The 14015-nt window shown below is 47.3% G+C and overlaps 9 protein-coding genes across 9 annotated transcripts, besides 18 other annotated features; all 9 read left to right on the top strand.

Moving 5' to 3' along the window:
- Tco025E_06163 (putative cell division related protein kinase 2) lies at positions 1 to 489 on the top strand (the record flags this gene model as incomplete). The annotated part of the gene is made up of 1 exon (XM_029373051.1): positions 1 to 489. A coding segment is annotated over one exon (489 nt), but the record flags the coding sequence as incomplete, so codon positions are not given.
- A 156-nt stretch (positions 490 to 645) lies between these two features.
- Positions 646 to 723: a microsatellite.
- Positions 724 to 773: 50 nt separating this feature from the next.
- Positions 774 to 800: a microsatellite.
- A 3-nt stretch (positions 801 to 803) lies between these two features.
- Positions 804 to 827: a microsatellite.
- Positions 828 to 867: 40 nt separating this feature from the next.
- On the top strand, positions 868 to 1620 carry Tco025E_06164 (uncharacterized protein; the record flags this gene model as incomplete). The annotated part of the gene is made up of 1 exon (XM_029373052.1): positions 868 to 1620. One exon carries the CDS (start codon positions 868 to 870, stop codon positions 1618 to 1620), a length of 753 nt encoding a protein of 250 aa, XP_029226822.1.
- Positions 1621 to 1644: 24 nt separating this feature from the next.
- Positions 1645 to 1672: a microsatellite.
- Positions 1673 to 1950: 278 nt separating this feature from the next.
- Positions 1951 to 1980: a microsatellite.
- Positions 1981 to 2021: 41 nt separating this feature from the next.
- On the top strand, positions 2022 to 4262 carry Tco025E_06165 (putative Mitochondrial elongation factor G; the record flags this gene model as incomplete). Its single annotated transcript, XM_029373053.1, has 1 exon — positions 2022 to 4262. The coding sequence occupies one exon, from the start codon at positions 2022 to 2024 to the stop codon at positions 4260 to 4262; it is 2241 nt and encodes a 746-aa protein (XP_029226823.1).
- A 306-nt stretch (positions 4263 to 4568) lies between these two features.
- Positions 4569 to 4607: a microsatellite.
- Positions 4608 to 4633: a microsatellite.
- A 170-nt stretch (positions 4634 to 4803) lies between these two features.
- Positions 4804 to 4851: a microsatellite.
- A 35-nt stretch (positions 4852 to 4886) lies between these two features.
- On the top strand, positions 4887 to 6068 carry Tco025E_06166 (cytosolic factor SEC14; the record flags this gene model as incomplete). Its single annotated transcript, XM_029373054.1, has 1 exon — positions 4887 to 6068. One exon carries the CDS (start codon positions 4887 to 4889, stop codon positions 6066 to 6068), a length of 1182 nt encoding a protein of 393 aa, XP_029226824.1.
- A 605-nt stretch (positions 6069 to 6673) lies between these two features.
- Positions 6674 to 6717: a sequence feature (GA-rich).
- Positions 6718 to 7257: 540 nt separating this feature from the next.
- Positions 7258 to 7283: a microsatellite.
- Positions 7284 to 7392: 109 nt separating this feature from the next.
- Positions 7393 to 7995, top strand: Tco025E_06167 (uncharacterized protein; the record flags this gene model as incomplete). Its single annotated transcript, XM_029373055.1, has 1 exon — positions 7393 to 7995. The coding sequence occupies one exon, from the start codon at positions 7393 to 7395 to the stop codon at positions 7993 to 7995; it is 603 nt and encodes a 200-aa protein (XP_029226825.1).
- Positions 7996 to 8305: 310 nt separating this feature from the next.
- Positions 8306 to 8385: a microsatellite.
- A 17-nt stretch (positions 8386 to 8402) lies between these two features.
- Positions 8403 to 8855, top strand: Tco025E_06168 (small subunit ribosomal protein S27Ae; the record flags this gene model as incomplete). The annotated part of the gene is made up of 1 exon (XM_029373056.1): positions 8403 to 8855. One exon carries the CDS (start codon positions 8403 to 8405, stop codon positions 8853 to 8855), a length of 453 nt encoding a protein of 150 aa, XP_029226826.1.
- Positions 8856 to 8894: 39 nt separating this feature from the next.
- Positions 8895 to 8928: a microsatellite.
- Positions 8913 to 8955: a microsatellite.
- A 127-nt stretch (positions 8956 to 9082) lies between these two features.
- Positions 9083 to 9127: a microsatellite.
- A 116-nt stretch (positions 9128 to 9243) lies between these two features.
- On the top strand, positions 9244 to 10122 carry Tco025E_06169 (DnaJ chaperone protein; the record flags this gene model as incomplete). The annotated part of the gene is made up of 1 exon (XM_029373057.1): positions 9244 to 10122. One exon carries the CDS (start codon positions 9244 to 9246, stop codon positions 10120 to 10122), a length of 879 nt encoding a protein of 292 aa, XP_029226827.1.
- A 1066-nt stretch (positions 10123 to 11188) lies between these two features.
- Positions 11189 to 11274: a microsatellite.
- A 182-nt stretch (positions 11275 to 11456) lies between these two features.
- On the top strand, positions 11457 to 12023 carry Tco025E_06170 (uncharacterized protein; the record flags this gene model as incomplete). Its single annotated transcript, XM_029373058.1, has 1 exon — positions 11457 to 12023. The coding sequence occupies one exon, from the start codon at positions 11457 to 11459 to the stop codon at positions 12021 to 12023; it is 567 nt and encodes a 188-aa protein (XP_029226828.1).
- Positions 12024 to 12514: 491 nt separating this feature from the next.
- Positions 12515 to 12545: a microsatellite.
- A 17-nt stretch (positions 12546 to 12562) lies between these two features.
- Positions 12563 to 13537, top strand: Tco025E_06171 (ribonuclease H; the record flags this gene model as incomplete). Its single annotated transcript, XM_029373059.1, has 1 exon — positions 12563 to 13537. The coding sequence occupies one exon, from the start codon at positions 12563 to 12565 to the stop codon at positions 13535 to 13537; it is 975 nt and encodes a 324-aa protein (XP_029226829.1).
- A 243-nt stretch (positions 13538 to 13780) lies between these two features.
- Positions 13781 to 13848: a microsatellite.
- A 114-nt stretch (positions 13849 to 13962) lies between these two features.
- Positions 13963 to 13992: a microsatellite.
- Positions 13993 to 14015: the final 23 nt, after the last annotated feature.

Consider the following 14015-nt stretch of genomic DNA (forward strand, 5'->3'; position numbering starts at 1 on the left):
AACATTCTTATCACAAATGAGGATGTTCTCAAGATTGCCGATTTCGGTTTGGCCCGCACATTTCAAATTCCCATGCATACTTATACCCACGAAGTTGTTACATTATGGTATCGGGCCCCGGAGATATTATTGGGAGAGAAGCACTATACCCCTGCTGTCGATATTTGGAGTGTTGGCTGTATTTTTGCGGAATTGGCTCGGGGTAAGGTTCTTTTTCGTGGAGACAGTGAAATCGGACAACTTTTTGAAATATTTAAGGTTCTTGGAACACCAATGGATGCTGAGGGGTCATGGCCGGGAGTATCTTCTCTTCCTGACTATCGCGATGCCTTCCCTCGTTGGGCGGGAAAATCACTTGTTCAAGTGAATCCACAGCTTGACGGTGACGCAATCGATCTTCTTTCAAGAATGCTCAAATATAGCCCTGCTGAACGGATATCGGCAAAGGAGGCACTGCAGCATCCGTGGTTCAATGACGTTAGAGTTTAGATGCGTAACGCATTGTAGATAATAAAAAAATTTTTAGATGTTCTCTTGATAATTGAACATTTAGTTCTTGGTTGAGAATTTTTACTGTTTATTATCATTATTATTAAATGCTATCAAACACTTCAGCAGAGAAAAGGGGTGTTTGACGTAGAGAAGATTGTTATTTAGTTGTTTTGTCTTTTGAATGTTTATCTTTTGAATTCATTTTATATTATTGTTATTATTGTTATTATTTTCCCTTAGGAACCTTGGCGGGATATGTTTGTGAGGTCTGTATATAGATTTAATTAAATAATAATAATAATAATAATTTGCTCTCTCTCTCTCCCTCTCCCTCTTCCTTGTTTTTATTTTATTTGGTTTTGAATTAGAAGTAAAATGACCAAGCTTTCTGAGGAAGAAGAAAAACTTGCTAGAGCTGCAATTGAGGAGAATGATACGTTACGTCTGATATTGCAAGAGTCTGCCGAGGGAGGCTGCGCCAACGAGGAAGCTACTGGGCCAAGTGCCGATAGAGTTGATAGTATATTTGCACTTAAACGTGGCAATGATATTTTGAAGGGGGAAATTGCGGATCTACAAAGTCAACTTGATGCTTCTGATGTCAGTACTGCGGAGACCGTTCACAAGTTCAATCGATTACAAAACAAAAGAGCACACTTGCGAAATGAAACTCGAAGCCTAGAAAATATTGCGAATCATCAGGCGCCAAAGGTGAAGGAAGCAAATCGACTTGCCCTTGATCAGTTAGCAATGAAAAGATCATGTGATGAGAAAAATAGGGTCTCAAGAGAAGAAATAAAAAAACTGAAGGAGGTAAGAGAAAAGGAAATGGAAAAACTTTATGCTACTTTGCGCAAGGAGGCGCATCTCAAGGAACAGCTTGAAAATGCTAATTTGCTGTTAAATAGTTCTGATCGTCAGGCACTTAAGAATGCTATTGTCTCAAAAGACAAGGCAATTCAAATGCTAGAAGAGGATATTGAGAGGGCTCGAAACACTCAAGAAAAACATACAAATTATGGGAGTGAATACAAGGAGGATAGTTTGGCGGAACTTCGCAAAGAGCACGATGACCTTCGCGAACAAATTCAAGCGCTTCAAATGGTTCAAGGGCCACCCCGCATGTAATTATAAACATATGATCAGGGATGCATAATATATATATATATATTATGTGTATTCCTCTTGTCTTTGTCTTTGTTTTTTTTAAATTGTAGGCTTGTGTCCATGCGTGATGTGTAATTTTTCACCCTGTTTTTATAATTTCACATCTTCTAGTTACATCTTTGCTTGTCTTATGTATGTAAAAAAAAACCATGTATTTATGGGCTTCATCAATATGCTCTGGATTCATTCTTCATCGTAAGCATTTCCTTCTGTAATTTTTTATCATTCTTATTGCTTCATTTCTGCCTTCTGAGTGATTTGAATTCATCAATTCATATCTGTCTGATTCTTTTTTTGTTGTTGTTGCTGTTTGTCGTTATTTATACCAATGGATTTTCCTGTTCTTCAGTTCACAATAAGAAATGAGGCGCTTTGGCATAATTACTTTGCGTCAAATCAATGCAGCCCGCTTTGCGACGCCCCAATTTCTAAAAACTGTTCCCAGGCTGCGAAACATTGGTATCAGCGCCCATATTGATAGCGGCAAAACGACGTTAACAGAACGCATATTGTATTACACTGGTCGAATTGGTAAAATTCATGAAGTAAAAGGGGGAACAGAAGTTGGGGCAACGATGGATTCTATGGAGCTTGAAAAAGAAAGAGGAATTACTATTCGTTCTGCAGCAACCCATTGTCAGTGGAAAGACCATGTTATTAATGTTATTGACACTCCTGGACATGTGGATTTTACCATAGAGGTTGAGAGAGCTCTCAGAGTTCTTGATGGAGCCATTATGCTTATGTGTGGTGTTGGAGGCGTTCAAAGTCAAACACTTACCGTGGATCGTCAAATGAGACGTTATGCCGTGCCGCGCATTTGTTTTATTAATAAGCTTGATCGTGACAATGCAAATCCTCAGCGTGCACTTCAGATGGCGCAGGAACGGTTAGGTATAAATGCTGCCTTTATTCAGCTTAATATGGGCATAGCGCAAGATTTTGAAGGTGTTGTTGATGTTATTGAAGACCGTGCTGTATATTTTGACGGTGTTAATGGAGAAAATGTTCGCTTTGAGGAAGTTCCTGCATACATCAAGGATGACTTGGAGGCGGCTCGAAAAGAACTTATTGGAAAGCTTGCTGAATGTGACAGTGAAATGGAGGAACTCTTTCTTAATGATCAAGAACCAACTTCGGAAATGATTCATGCAGCTATTCGACGTGCGACACTTGCTAATAAATTTGTCCCTGTGATGCTGGGTTCGGCTTATCGTAACAAAGGCGTTCAGCTTCTTCTTGATGCAGTTTGCCGGTATCTTCCGTCTCCTATGGATAGGAAGAATGCGGGTTATGTTCTGAAGAGGGTGAAGGATGAGGATGGAAATGTTTCCAGCGTTAAGGAAGATAAGATTGACTTATTGACAGACGACGAAAAACCACTTGTTGCACTTGTGTTTAAACTCGAAGAAACCAAAAAAACTGGACTTTCAAACTATGTTCGCGTGTATCAAGGGAAAATGCGGAAGGAACACCTTTTAAACGTGCGAACTGGTAAGACCTTTTTGCCTCCAAAGCTCGTCCGCATGCATGCTGATTCTGCTGAGCAGGTGGATGAGGCGAAGGCCGGCGACATTTGTGCAATTCAAGGCGAAATTGATGCTTCGTCAGGGGATACAATTATGAGAGCAGGTCCAAAAAGTGGAGCTTTGATATCTTGTGAAGATATGTATATCCCTCCAAGGGTCATTTCTTCTTCTATTAAGGTAAAGAACGATCGGGATCTGAACCGGTTGCGGGACCGTATGGCTGCATTTATGCGCGAGGACCCGACCTTTTCTTTTTATCGTAATTCTGAAACCAACGAAGACATTATGGAAGGTATGGGAGAGCTGCACCTGGATATTTATGTTGAACGCCTGAAACGTGAATACGGTCTAGAGGCTGAACTTGGGAAGCCGACAGTAAACTATCGCGAGGTAATCACAGAGAGAAAAGAGTTTGATTTTGTTTTTAAGCGACAAAGTGGTGGTGCAGGACAGTGGGCGCAATTAAAAGGATATATTGATGTTCTCCCTATTGATATGTCAGTGGAGAAGGGCGTGAAGAACAAGGTTACCGTCAGTTGCTCTAACGGTGATATTCGTGAATCTCTTCAGAAGTCTGTCGTCAAGCAACTGGAGCGCAAAGTCTTTGTAAAGGGAGAATTGATGGGAGCACCAGTGTGGGGAGTACACTTTCATCTTGGTGGTGGTGCTATGCATGAAGTTGACTCAACTGATATGGCCTTTAAAAATGCGACACAAGAGTTGTGGGAAACACTCTTGCCACAACTTAAGCCTACACTGGTAGAGCCATACATGGATGTCGAAATCACAGTTCCGGCGCAGTGTATGACCGAGGTGGCGACAGAATTTGCGAAGCGTGAAGGTGTTGTGACGGAAACCACTGTCAATGGAGTAGATGCAGTGATTCGTGGAGAGACGGCGCTGGATACCATGTTTGGTTTCATCTCCGATCTTCGGCGCCTCACAAAGGGGCAAGGGGATTTTGGAATGCAGTTCAAAGAGTACAGGCCCATGCAACCGTACAAGGCTCAAATCCGCATGGACGAACGCAATAAGGAAATTGGTCGCAAGTTGTACAAACTTAGCGGGGAATGATCTTTTTTTGTTTGTTTTTGTTTTTCAGACCTGAGGAAATATAAGGCGCCAAGGGTTGGGTTAGGAAGGGCGAAAGGGTGATGGAGGAAAAACAGCAATTAATAAAAAGAATAGATGTAACGTCGAAACTGAGAGAAACGATAGGAAAGTACAAAAAAAAATGCGTTACAACGGATGGAAACCTTAAGAAATCTTCCTGACTCCGTGTTCCTGCTTTATGGAAGCACGGCTCTTCACACTTATGGTTTTGCTATTGCATTTTGTTTTGCTCACTGCGCTGTGGTGGCCAATCGAAATCAGGGATGAAACAAAACAACAACAACAACAACAACAACAACAACAACACACACACACACACACACGCACACACAATGGCGGAGGCGTGTGGCTTGGCGTATTCAATTCTCAATTTGGCGTTTCATGTATGCGTCAGACAATGGGTATCTTATTCGTAATACTTATTTCTCACTCTCTCTCTCGTGATGATTTAACTTCGACGGACTGCTAAGGTTTTTCAATAGGAGCAAAGAGGCAAAAGTATACAAAAGACAACAACAACAGGAAGCAAGCAAACAAAAATAAAAACAACGTTAAAAACGCAGAACTCAAGAAAACGGTAAAATTATGTTAATTCCGCTCAATAAAACCTCCGTGAAGCTGGAGATGCGGGTACAAAACCGTGCCGGTCTTACCGGTACTGTACGATGGGTTGGCGATGTGGATAGGAGGAACAATCCACTCGGTGTGAAAGGAACCTATGTCGGGGTCGAGTTTGATGAGAGCACGGGGTCGCCAGAGCGCAGTGATGGGGCCTGGGGGAAGCATCGCTACTTTACATGCTCCCCCGGAAAAGGCGAGCTCTTAAAACCCAAAAATGTTTATGCCGAGATAAACTCCAAAGTTGTCGCCTCACTGAGGCAACGCTATGGAGAGAAGGTTGCAGATTGGCACGACTTTGAATTGGTAAAGTTTTGCATCGCCCGCAATTTTGAAATGGGGGCAGTGTACACCATGATGGAGAATCATTTTGAGTGGTTGGAAAAATTTCAACCATCCGACGACGAGTACTTTCCGGATTCCATGTGTGAGGATTACCCGTGCGGTTACAGTGGCGCAGTCGACTACGACAACAACATTATCTATTGCGAGCGCCCCGGTAATGCGGGGAAATGCACACCCGCTGCATATATGGAACGCTACTCAACCGCCGTGATAACGCGTTGGCACGCTTGTGCGATGGAAATGGGGAAAACAATTATGAGGGAAAGCAACTACAAATTCAAGCGCGTCTGTTACATTGTTGATATTTCCAATGTTGGTTTCACTATGAATCGATCTCTTATTGCATTCGGGCGAACAATCGCCGCAATTGATCAGGCGAATTATCCAGAGCACCTGGGGAGACTGATAATTGTGAACTGTTCGAAATTGTTTCGTGTGCTGTGGAAGATGATTCGTGTGTTTATTGATCCTGAAACCGATAAAAAAGTAAGTTTTGTGGCGCCTGGTGCTGGGGTGAGTGTGCTAAAGCAGTTTATGCGCGAGGAGGACATTCCTGATTTCGCCGGGGGGCCAAGTAAGGCATGGCGTACCAACAATGGCCGCATTGGTTCAGCCGATCCCCTTATGGAGTTCAAAGGAGTGACAGTCTTGCAAAGCATCGCGTCGGATGATCTGCCAGAGGTTTTCGAGGAGCTGGATGAAGAGAATCTTTCTCAGGAAGATAAAAGGAACAACAGTTCCAGTGCTGCCGGCTCCTCTGGATCTAATTCGGATGGCAGCAGAATAAACGGTTTAGCCCATTGAGAGCATGCGCTAATTGCTCTTGTTTCTGTATTTTTTTTTGTGTGTGTGAGTGGGGGATGTTGAAACACGTTGTTGCTGCGTAAGCAGTTGACCCCTCACTTAATTACAGGGTGTAAGTTCCTTTGAAGCGCTAGCATATGTGTGCTGATTTTGTTTTACCTAATTGGCATTCAACGTTGCACCAACTTTTCCGGTATCCGTCACTACGGACGCTTCAGGAGGCAAAGCAGAAGAAGAAGAAAGGGTCGGCGATGAGTATATATGCATTTTTTTTCCCCTTCCAATGATAAGTGGTGCCCCATACATATGCGTTGTAATTTATAGAAGTTGATGTAATTTGGGGTTCCGACTCCATTGTTGCATTTTCCGGGCCCTTCCTACTTGGTGTCTATATAAGAATGTCGTTTTTATTTAGTGATGCGGGCAACTTAGATTGGGATGGACGTTTTCCCGGGCCTCGATGAGAGGGGCCCTCCCGGCGTCAACGTAGGTGCCGCTGCTGTTTTCCGCGGCCAACCGCCGCACCCTGGCCCCAGTGGTTTTTTTTTTCTTTTTTTCTGCTTTGAATGATATATCGATTTGTTGGTGAATTTAGAGCCTTTCTTGGAGGAGGAGGAAGAGGGGGCGAGGAGGTGAGGGAGGAGAAGGAAACAATCACGGTTTCACCTGCGCCTTTTCAACACTTCTTGCGCAGATTTTTATTTTTCATTTTCATTTTTATGCGGGTGTTTGCTTGGTTGACTGCTTGTGATGGACTCTCTGAATATTTTCACTTCTCTACTCACTGCTTCAGCGCTCCCCCACTTCTTCCTGGGTCTGGTTGGCACCGGAGTGCCTTCTGGCGTGCAAGCAATAGTTGTGCATCGGTTACTTTTTTTGTTTGTTCTAGGATCACTCTGTGTGGTTGAGTAGTGGAGCTGTGCTCTCTGCATGCGCGTGACAAAATATATGTGATTGACTGGTTCTTTTTCTTTTTTGCAAAAAAAAAAAATTCCCTGACGACAGATTGTCTTCAGTGGTGCATGTGTGGGGCGTCTTTGCATTGGTTTCATATCACTGCCTGACCTTTGTTTTCCTTGGAGTGCTTTCTTACCGCCCCCACTCAGCCCGCAACTTCCAAAGAAGGGTTCATGTAACGCCATTCTTCAATTTTCCGTCTCCTCTGCCGTGTTGGCTGTCGCTCCTTCCGCACACACACACGCACACACGCACTCATGAGGTAGAAAGTGCTGTAAGCGTATTTTTAGTGCCACAGCTAAGGCGACGCAGGTACATCTGGGGAACGGAGGCGGAACAATTATCCCAATCGCTAACGATACCGAGAATGGCGGAAGCGACTCACGCCCTCAGGGACCCTTGGTTTCTCAGCTACATCCCTCAGCTTACTCCAGACACAGTAAGGTTTGATTTCAAAGGGGACTGGAACAGAGCCAAACTGGCGCTCCAGCAGCCACTTGACTATATTCGTACCGTGGAGGAGCTCTGGTCGACCATCAACTCTTTACCAAAGTTGCATCAACTGGGAAACGGTAGCACGTTTATCTTTGCTCGTAATAACGTTGATGCAAGCTACGAAGCGTTCCCAAATGGCACACGAGTTCTCGTAGATCTTTACAAGGCATCCGTTGCGGAAAAGGGCGTGGATGTTATTCTGAGCAGCGTTCTAGGGGAAGGACTGACTGAAGACGTCTGCAACGGCAAAACGGTGTGTGACGTGCTGCGGGTTTCTTCACGTCCTAATCAAGAGTCCCCGGAGCTGGTGCGTTTAGAGGTCTGGCTCAGTGACCAGTCGTATGCCAAGGATGTAGCACCGTATATTAGAAAAGGGCTGATTGAAGCTGGTTTGAGTTCCACTGAGTTTATTATGGGTGAGTCAACCTTTGAGAAGGATAAGAAGAAGCACTCAGTGCTCGGTGCAAAAAGTTAATTGCGGTTCCTTCTCCATTACCCTTTTTCCTTTTTGTGGTTTTTCCTCTTTTCACTGTTTTTTCTCTTGCTCGTTTTCGTTCTATCCCTTGAAGGAGGGGGCTGGCGTGCGCTCGGAGGGAGAGGGGACGCAGCCGTGATCTTTGAATTCGCTCGGGAGGTGAGGTGCGAATTGGCTACGCACGCCAAAACTGGTGTTTTACTGCCGCCAGGCTGTGGGGAGTCGCATAGGGGCAACGATGGACGCTACGCAACGAGAGGAAAGGAAATGGTGTTGGTTGCTGTGGAACGCCTCTGGTGTAGTACTAACGCGCACCCGTTCTCACTCTCTGTATGTCTCGCTCTCTCTCTCTCTATATATATATATATGTGTGTGTTTCTCTCTTTATCTTTTGCGCAGAAGGAAGGATGCAGCTTTTCGTCAAGTCGGCGTCCGGCAAGACCATTGCCGTTCAGGCCTCCGCGCAGGACACCGTCGCCAGCCTCAGGGCTAAGGCCGGTGTCTGCGATGGCACCCTCTTCTTTGGTGGGCAGTGCCTCTGTGACGAGGCCGTGCTCGCCGCGTACGGCCTGCAGCGCGAGAGCACCATTCAGGTGATGGTTCCTGTGGAGGGTGGCAAGGGAAAGAAGAAGAAGAAGAAGGTCTTCACGAAGCCCAAGAAGCCGACGCACCGCCATAAGCTGGAAAAGATGCGGGCGCTCAAGTACTTCAAGGTGACGGAGAACGACGACGGCTCCTACAAGGTCGAGCGCACCCGGGACGAGTGCCCCAATCCGAGCTGCGGGGCCGGCGTCTTCATGGCCCAACACAAGGATCGCAAGTACTGCGGCAAGTGCTACCTGACGTACGCAGCCAAGTAGACCCGCTTTAGCGGCATCACGACTTCCTTTTGAATGATTTTGTTGTTGTTGTTGCTGTTTTCTTCTTTTTTTTCTGTTTAATTTTATTTTATTTGATATTTTGTGCCAGTCGTCGATGGGCGATTGCTGCCCTTTTGTTTCCCTGCTCGTCAACTGCGTCTTCTAGGATCTGCTGTGCTGCTGCTCATTTTAAAAAGTAACTTCGTATTTTCATTGACGTTTGTCTGCTGTTCCTCTTCCCTTCCTCTTCCTTCTCTTTTTGTTTTTCCTCTGTTTTACTTATTTGAAGTATATATATACATACTTTCCCTTGCCCGCGTGCGTGTCAAATTGGCGGGGGGAGTCTACCGCAGTGCGGTCCGGCGATCGCGTCGTTCACGGGAAGGTAATGGGACTTGATGACATTGACGAGTGCGCCCCACCGCATCGGGGTAAGGTTGTTGCGGGTGGGCGGGGGGAGGTCCTCACGGGCAAACCCGTCAAGAATGGCAACGGCGGCAGTGGCTCCTCAGTACCGGTGCAATTTGGTGAGTTGTTTGGCGGGCCTCTTCTCTCGGGCAGCGCGGCGTCGGCGGCGTCGGGTAGTGGTGGCGTCGGCAGCGGGCGGGTTGGTTGCGAAGCGCCCACCTGCGAGACGGCGGAGCCGTGGGCCTGGGCCTCCGGCGCACTCCAGCCACAGGGCCATCATCAAAGAAAGCCGCAGCCCGTCGAAAATGCGCCTGCCGCATCGCATGATCCGCTTGATGCCTTTTTTGCTTTCTCTGCCCCCAAGGCACAGCCATCCTCGTCGGCGATGCAGGGCCAAGCCCCACCGACAGATCTCTTTGACTTCTCTAAACCGGCGGAGCGCGTCCGATACTCGGATGAGCATTCTCTCCTGGAGGCGTTTGAAAATCAAAGCAAGGGACGACGGGCAGACGTGCGAGACGGCCCGTCCCTAGCCGACCTTAGCCAGGGCTCCTCCAACAATGTCGTGAAGGCACGTTTGCTGAAAATAATGAATTACTACGATATCTTGGGTGTCACCCGCGACGCCACGGAGGAGCAGATACGACAGAAGTACAAGCGAAAGGCGCTGGAACTGCATCCTGATCGTGTGGGTCGCGACCAAACACCAGAGGAGGTGGAACTATTTAAAGTAATGACAAAAGCACAAGAGGTTCTGTGCGACCCAGAGGAACGCGCGAAATACGATGAGAAGTTGCTAGGCTCCAACATCGGTGTGAGTGAGGAGGCGCAGTGGCTCTCCTATCTCCGTTCCCAGTGACGGCAACCCAACTTGTACCGGCAAGCATGCCTCCCCCCCCCCAAAAAAAAAAAAACATATATGCGCATGTACGTATGGGCGGCTGGGGTGTGATGTTGTTGAGGCACTTCTGCGCCCACAACCCAACAAGTGTGTCAATGCCATCTGACGGAAGTGACAGGAGCCGCAAGCCGAAGAAAAAAGCGATGGCGATCGTGGAAGCACCTCAAGGTGTTCTAATATTGCAAACAACAGAAAGTTGGAGGGAGCAAAGTCCCCTGCGTGTGTGTTTGAAGGAAAAAGGAGGAGGAATGACAGGTGCATGTGCATGTGCATGCGCCGCAAGCACGGGTGAAGGAAGGAAGAAGAAGAAAAGACATGCGTGAGGATAATTTCTTCTTTTATGTTTCCTACCTCTTTCTGTGATTCCCCCTCTTCTGCTTTCCTTCAACATGAAATTGTGCACGTTGGGGGCATCACAAGGAATAGGGTGAGGGTCAAGGCACAACAAAGCTGAAATAAATAGGTAAAGAGCGGTAGTAGGAGGAGGGAAGAGCAACCGTGCCTATTTGAGCCACAAATAAAACAATGATGCGACGCAGCTGCACTCTGTTGAACGCCACCTGGAGAGAGCAGGGTATTAGCTATGTGAAGTATCTTAACGTTTGCACTGAGGCTCTTCACAGCGCCATGAAAGAGAGCCGCCGCGTAAAGTACGAGCGCTACTCAGCACCTGGTTACGTGGCCCAGAAGCCTGACGGCGCGGGCGGCGTCGAGGTGATTAACAATGTTCCTTCGCACACCAATGAATACTAATAGCGGCGAAGGAGAGAATTTGTGTTTCTGTGACTGTGGGTGAAATTGAAGAAGGCATAAAGGAGAGGATAGTGAGTGAGGCAGTTTGGGCAAGATTGTATGCGAGGCTGCCGCAAGTGTGGAAGCAGAAATTTAGCAGCTGCGTATGATAGGGAGAATTCATGTCTAAAATGGGTTGACGCCGTACACACACGTATGAGAATGGTATGAATTCAGCACCGGGTTGCACACTTTGCCCATAGGAACTGAGTTTACATGTGCGAAAGTAATGTTTTTTTGTTTTTGTTTTTTTGTTTCTGCCTCGGTACTCTTCTTTCTGATTGCATTCGTTCCTCTTTTTTTTTCTCTTTTTTTTTTGCTTATCTCTAACCCTTTACATTGTTTCTGCCTGAATAATGTGATGCACATGTTTGCTCTGCGCTGCCACTTTGGGTGCAGACCATTGTTGGGCGCCGGTAACAGGGGCCCTCTTGAAGTCAAAGGACCAAAAGGTGGCAAAAGTAGAGGAGGGGGGGGGGGGAAAAAAATTCCTGGGGCCGATGCCGTGGTACCTCAGTACCTTTCGTGTCAGCTTCTGCGCCATCTACTCCTACTTGGCCTACGTGCAAGTGCGGTGGATTGCTGAGGCGGAGGAACGCTATAGACGTTCCCTGACATGGAAGCCCGCCGTGGGCACCATATTTGATCACAAAATTGTCATGAAACGTGGGGGCTCGAGCTACGTGCAGTATCGCTTTGAGGTGGGAGGCAAGGAGTACCTTGGCGACCGCTTCCGCAGCGGCGGCATCCACAAGGAGGAGATGGTGTCCAACCCTGCCCTCCTCGGTGCGGGAACGCAGCTTGTAGTGTACCACAACCCTGCCGATCCAAACGAGAGCGCCATCAAGCTGCAGACCGATCGTGGAGCAGAATCCGTGCTCCTTCTTGGCATTGCAGTCTCGCTACTTGTGGCTTACAGGTCTGTGCGATGCGAGACGATCCTGCCCAACATGTTTTACTCTTTCCTCGGCGTGAATCGACGAATTGGCGGCATCACAGGCTTGAAGGAAGCTCGGACTCATTCAAGGCAAAAGATGAAGTACGGTAAGGGGACAGGTGCCCTTTGACAAGGGTGGGAGGGTAAACGCTAGGGAAGAGAGGGACAGAGAAGGAAGGCGACGGGAGAAGTTACACTCTCTCTGTGTGATGCCCATTGCCTCCTCACAAAAGCTGAGATCTTTTCTCTGCATCTACCGTGAGCTGTTCCGTCTTATCGGCGAGGTTGCAGTCCTTCACTTTCTTTGACCATGGAGGATGTTTCCACAGGGGGTGGCGGGTGACAAAAGCCCTCACATTTATCCTCCTTGGCCATGGGTCTTTTATTGTCGTTACAGTCTTGCCTTTAAAAAAAAGGCGTGTGTGTCCGTGTGGTTGCTTGCCTTTATGTATCTGTGCGGGTATTGGTTTTGCTTCATGCTTCCTCTCCGTCGCCCTTCACGATGGAACAGGGTACTGCGGCTGCTCTTCCTCTTCGCTTCTAGGGCTATTATTTTGTGCTTGTTACCTTGAAAGGGGGGGCCAACAAAAAACAGGAAAGAGCGTGAGGACGAGGTAGCTTGATAGATAGAGAGAGAGAGACAGAGGGAGAGGGCTGCGAAGGTGGCACATGGCTGAGCCACGTTCTGCCAGCAGTAAGGCCCTTAGTGGGGCAAAGCGAAGCGGCACTAGCATTGAGTTTGATGTTGCAGAATTCATGCAGGCTATGGATTGCACAGAGAAACACACCATATTGGGGATCGACGAGGCGGGGAGAGGTCCCGTGGTTGGACCCATGGTATACACAGGGGCCATGGTCGCCCTGCAAGAGCATGATCGTCTCGTAGAATACTGTGGAGTAAACGACAGCAAGGTGCTTGGGGAAAGCCAACGGAAGGAGGTGCTTTCTAGGCTTCAGGAGCTGAAGACCTTCAGGACCTTCACTGTCGTTGTCACACCGGATGAAATTGCCGCTGCCATGACTGGCATCCATGGCACTAATCTGAACACGCTCAGCCATGATACAGCCATCAATATCATCTCCAAGGCAACTCTAGAAGCCGCAGGAATGTTGTGCGGTGCCTACATCGACACTGTGGGTCCACCAGAGTCTTACCAGCAGCGTCTTTCCGGCCGTTTTCCGCATTTGCGCATCACGGTTGCAAAGAAAGCAGAATCAAAGTTTCCCATTGTGGCGGCCGCCTCTGTCGTGGCGAAGGTGGAACGCGATAGTCACATCGAACGTCTTGGCATCGACGTTGGCAGCGGATACCCAAGCGACCCCAAGGTGATGTCTTGGGTGCGGTCCCACGTCCATCGCTTTTTTGTACTGCCCCGTGCATTCGACTTTGTGCGACTGAGTTGGGGTCCCGTGGTTGAGCTCGCCAAAAACCCAGACGTCTGTGTCCCTATGGTCTTTGAGGAGGACACCAAGACGAAAGCAGAGAAGAAGCGCGCTGCAAATGGCGGAGGTGGCGACGGTAAAAAGCAGCGTCTTTTGAGTTTCGCCAAACCACCACCCCGCCGACACACGGTGTATACGCACCTGCTGAGGCTGAGGACGGTGGCGACCATCCAGGATACTCGGCATCCCCCACTGGTGTAGCGTTGCTGTAGATTTAAAGCTCTCCTGCATCTCACATCTCTCGCGTCTCTGCATCTGACATTCCGTGGTTGTGGTGTGGCGCAGTAAATGTTGCAAGCCGCTCTTCTTTGCCCATAGATATTCACACAAAATTTCAGTGATAGACATAGAAGTCTGTGTTGAACTTGCTGAAGGTATGGTCGCTGTTGAACTCGGCAGGTGGCGGTTACTGCCGATTCAATGAAAAGACACCGTGGGTTTTATTTATTATTATTATTATTATTATTATTATTATTATTATTATTATTATTATTATTATTATTATTATTATTTATTTTAATTGGATTTACCCCTCGCGACTTTATATAATTCTATTGTTTGCACCATTTTTCTCGTGTTCCGTTAAAATTCTAATTCGTTTAGTCGCAGTCCACAAACATCTTCTCAGTGAAGTGGAAGTGGAAGTGGAAGAGGAATATCTATCTTCTGTGCTTGACGT

Source organism: Trypanosoma conorhini (assembly GCF_003719485.1).
Source record: "Trypanosoma conorhini strain 025E chromosome Unknown Tco_14.4_contig_00400, whole genome shotgun sequence".
Taxonomy (NCBI): Eukaryota; Euglenozoa; class Kinetoplastea; order Trypanosomatida; family Trypanosomatidae; genus Trypanosoma; species Trypanosoma conorhini.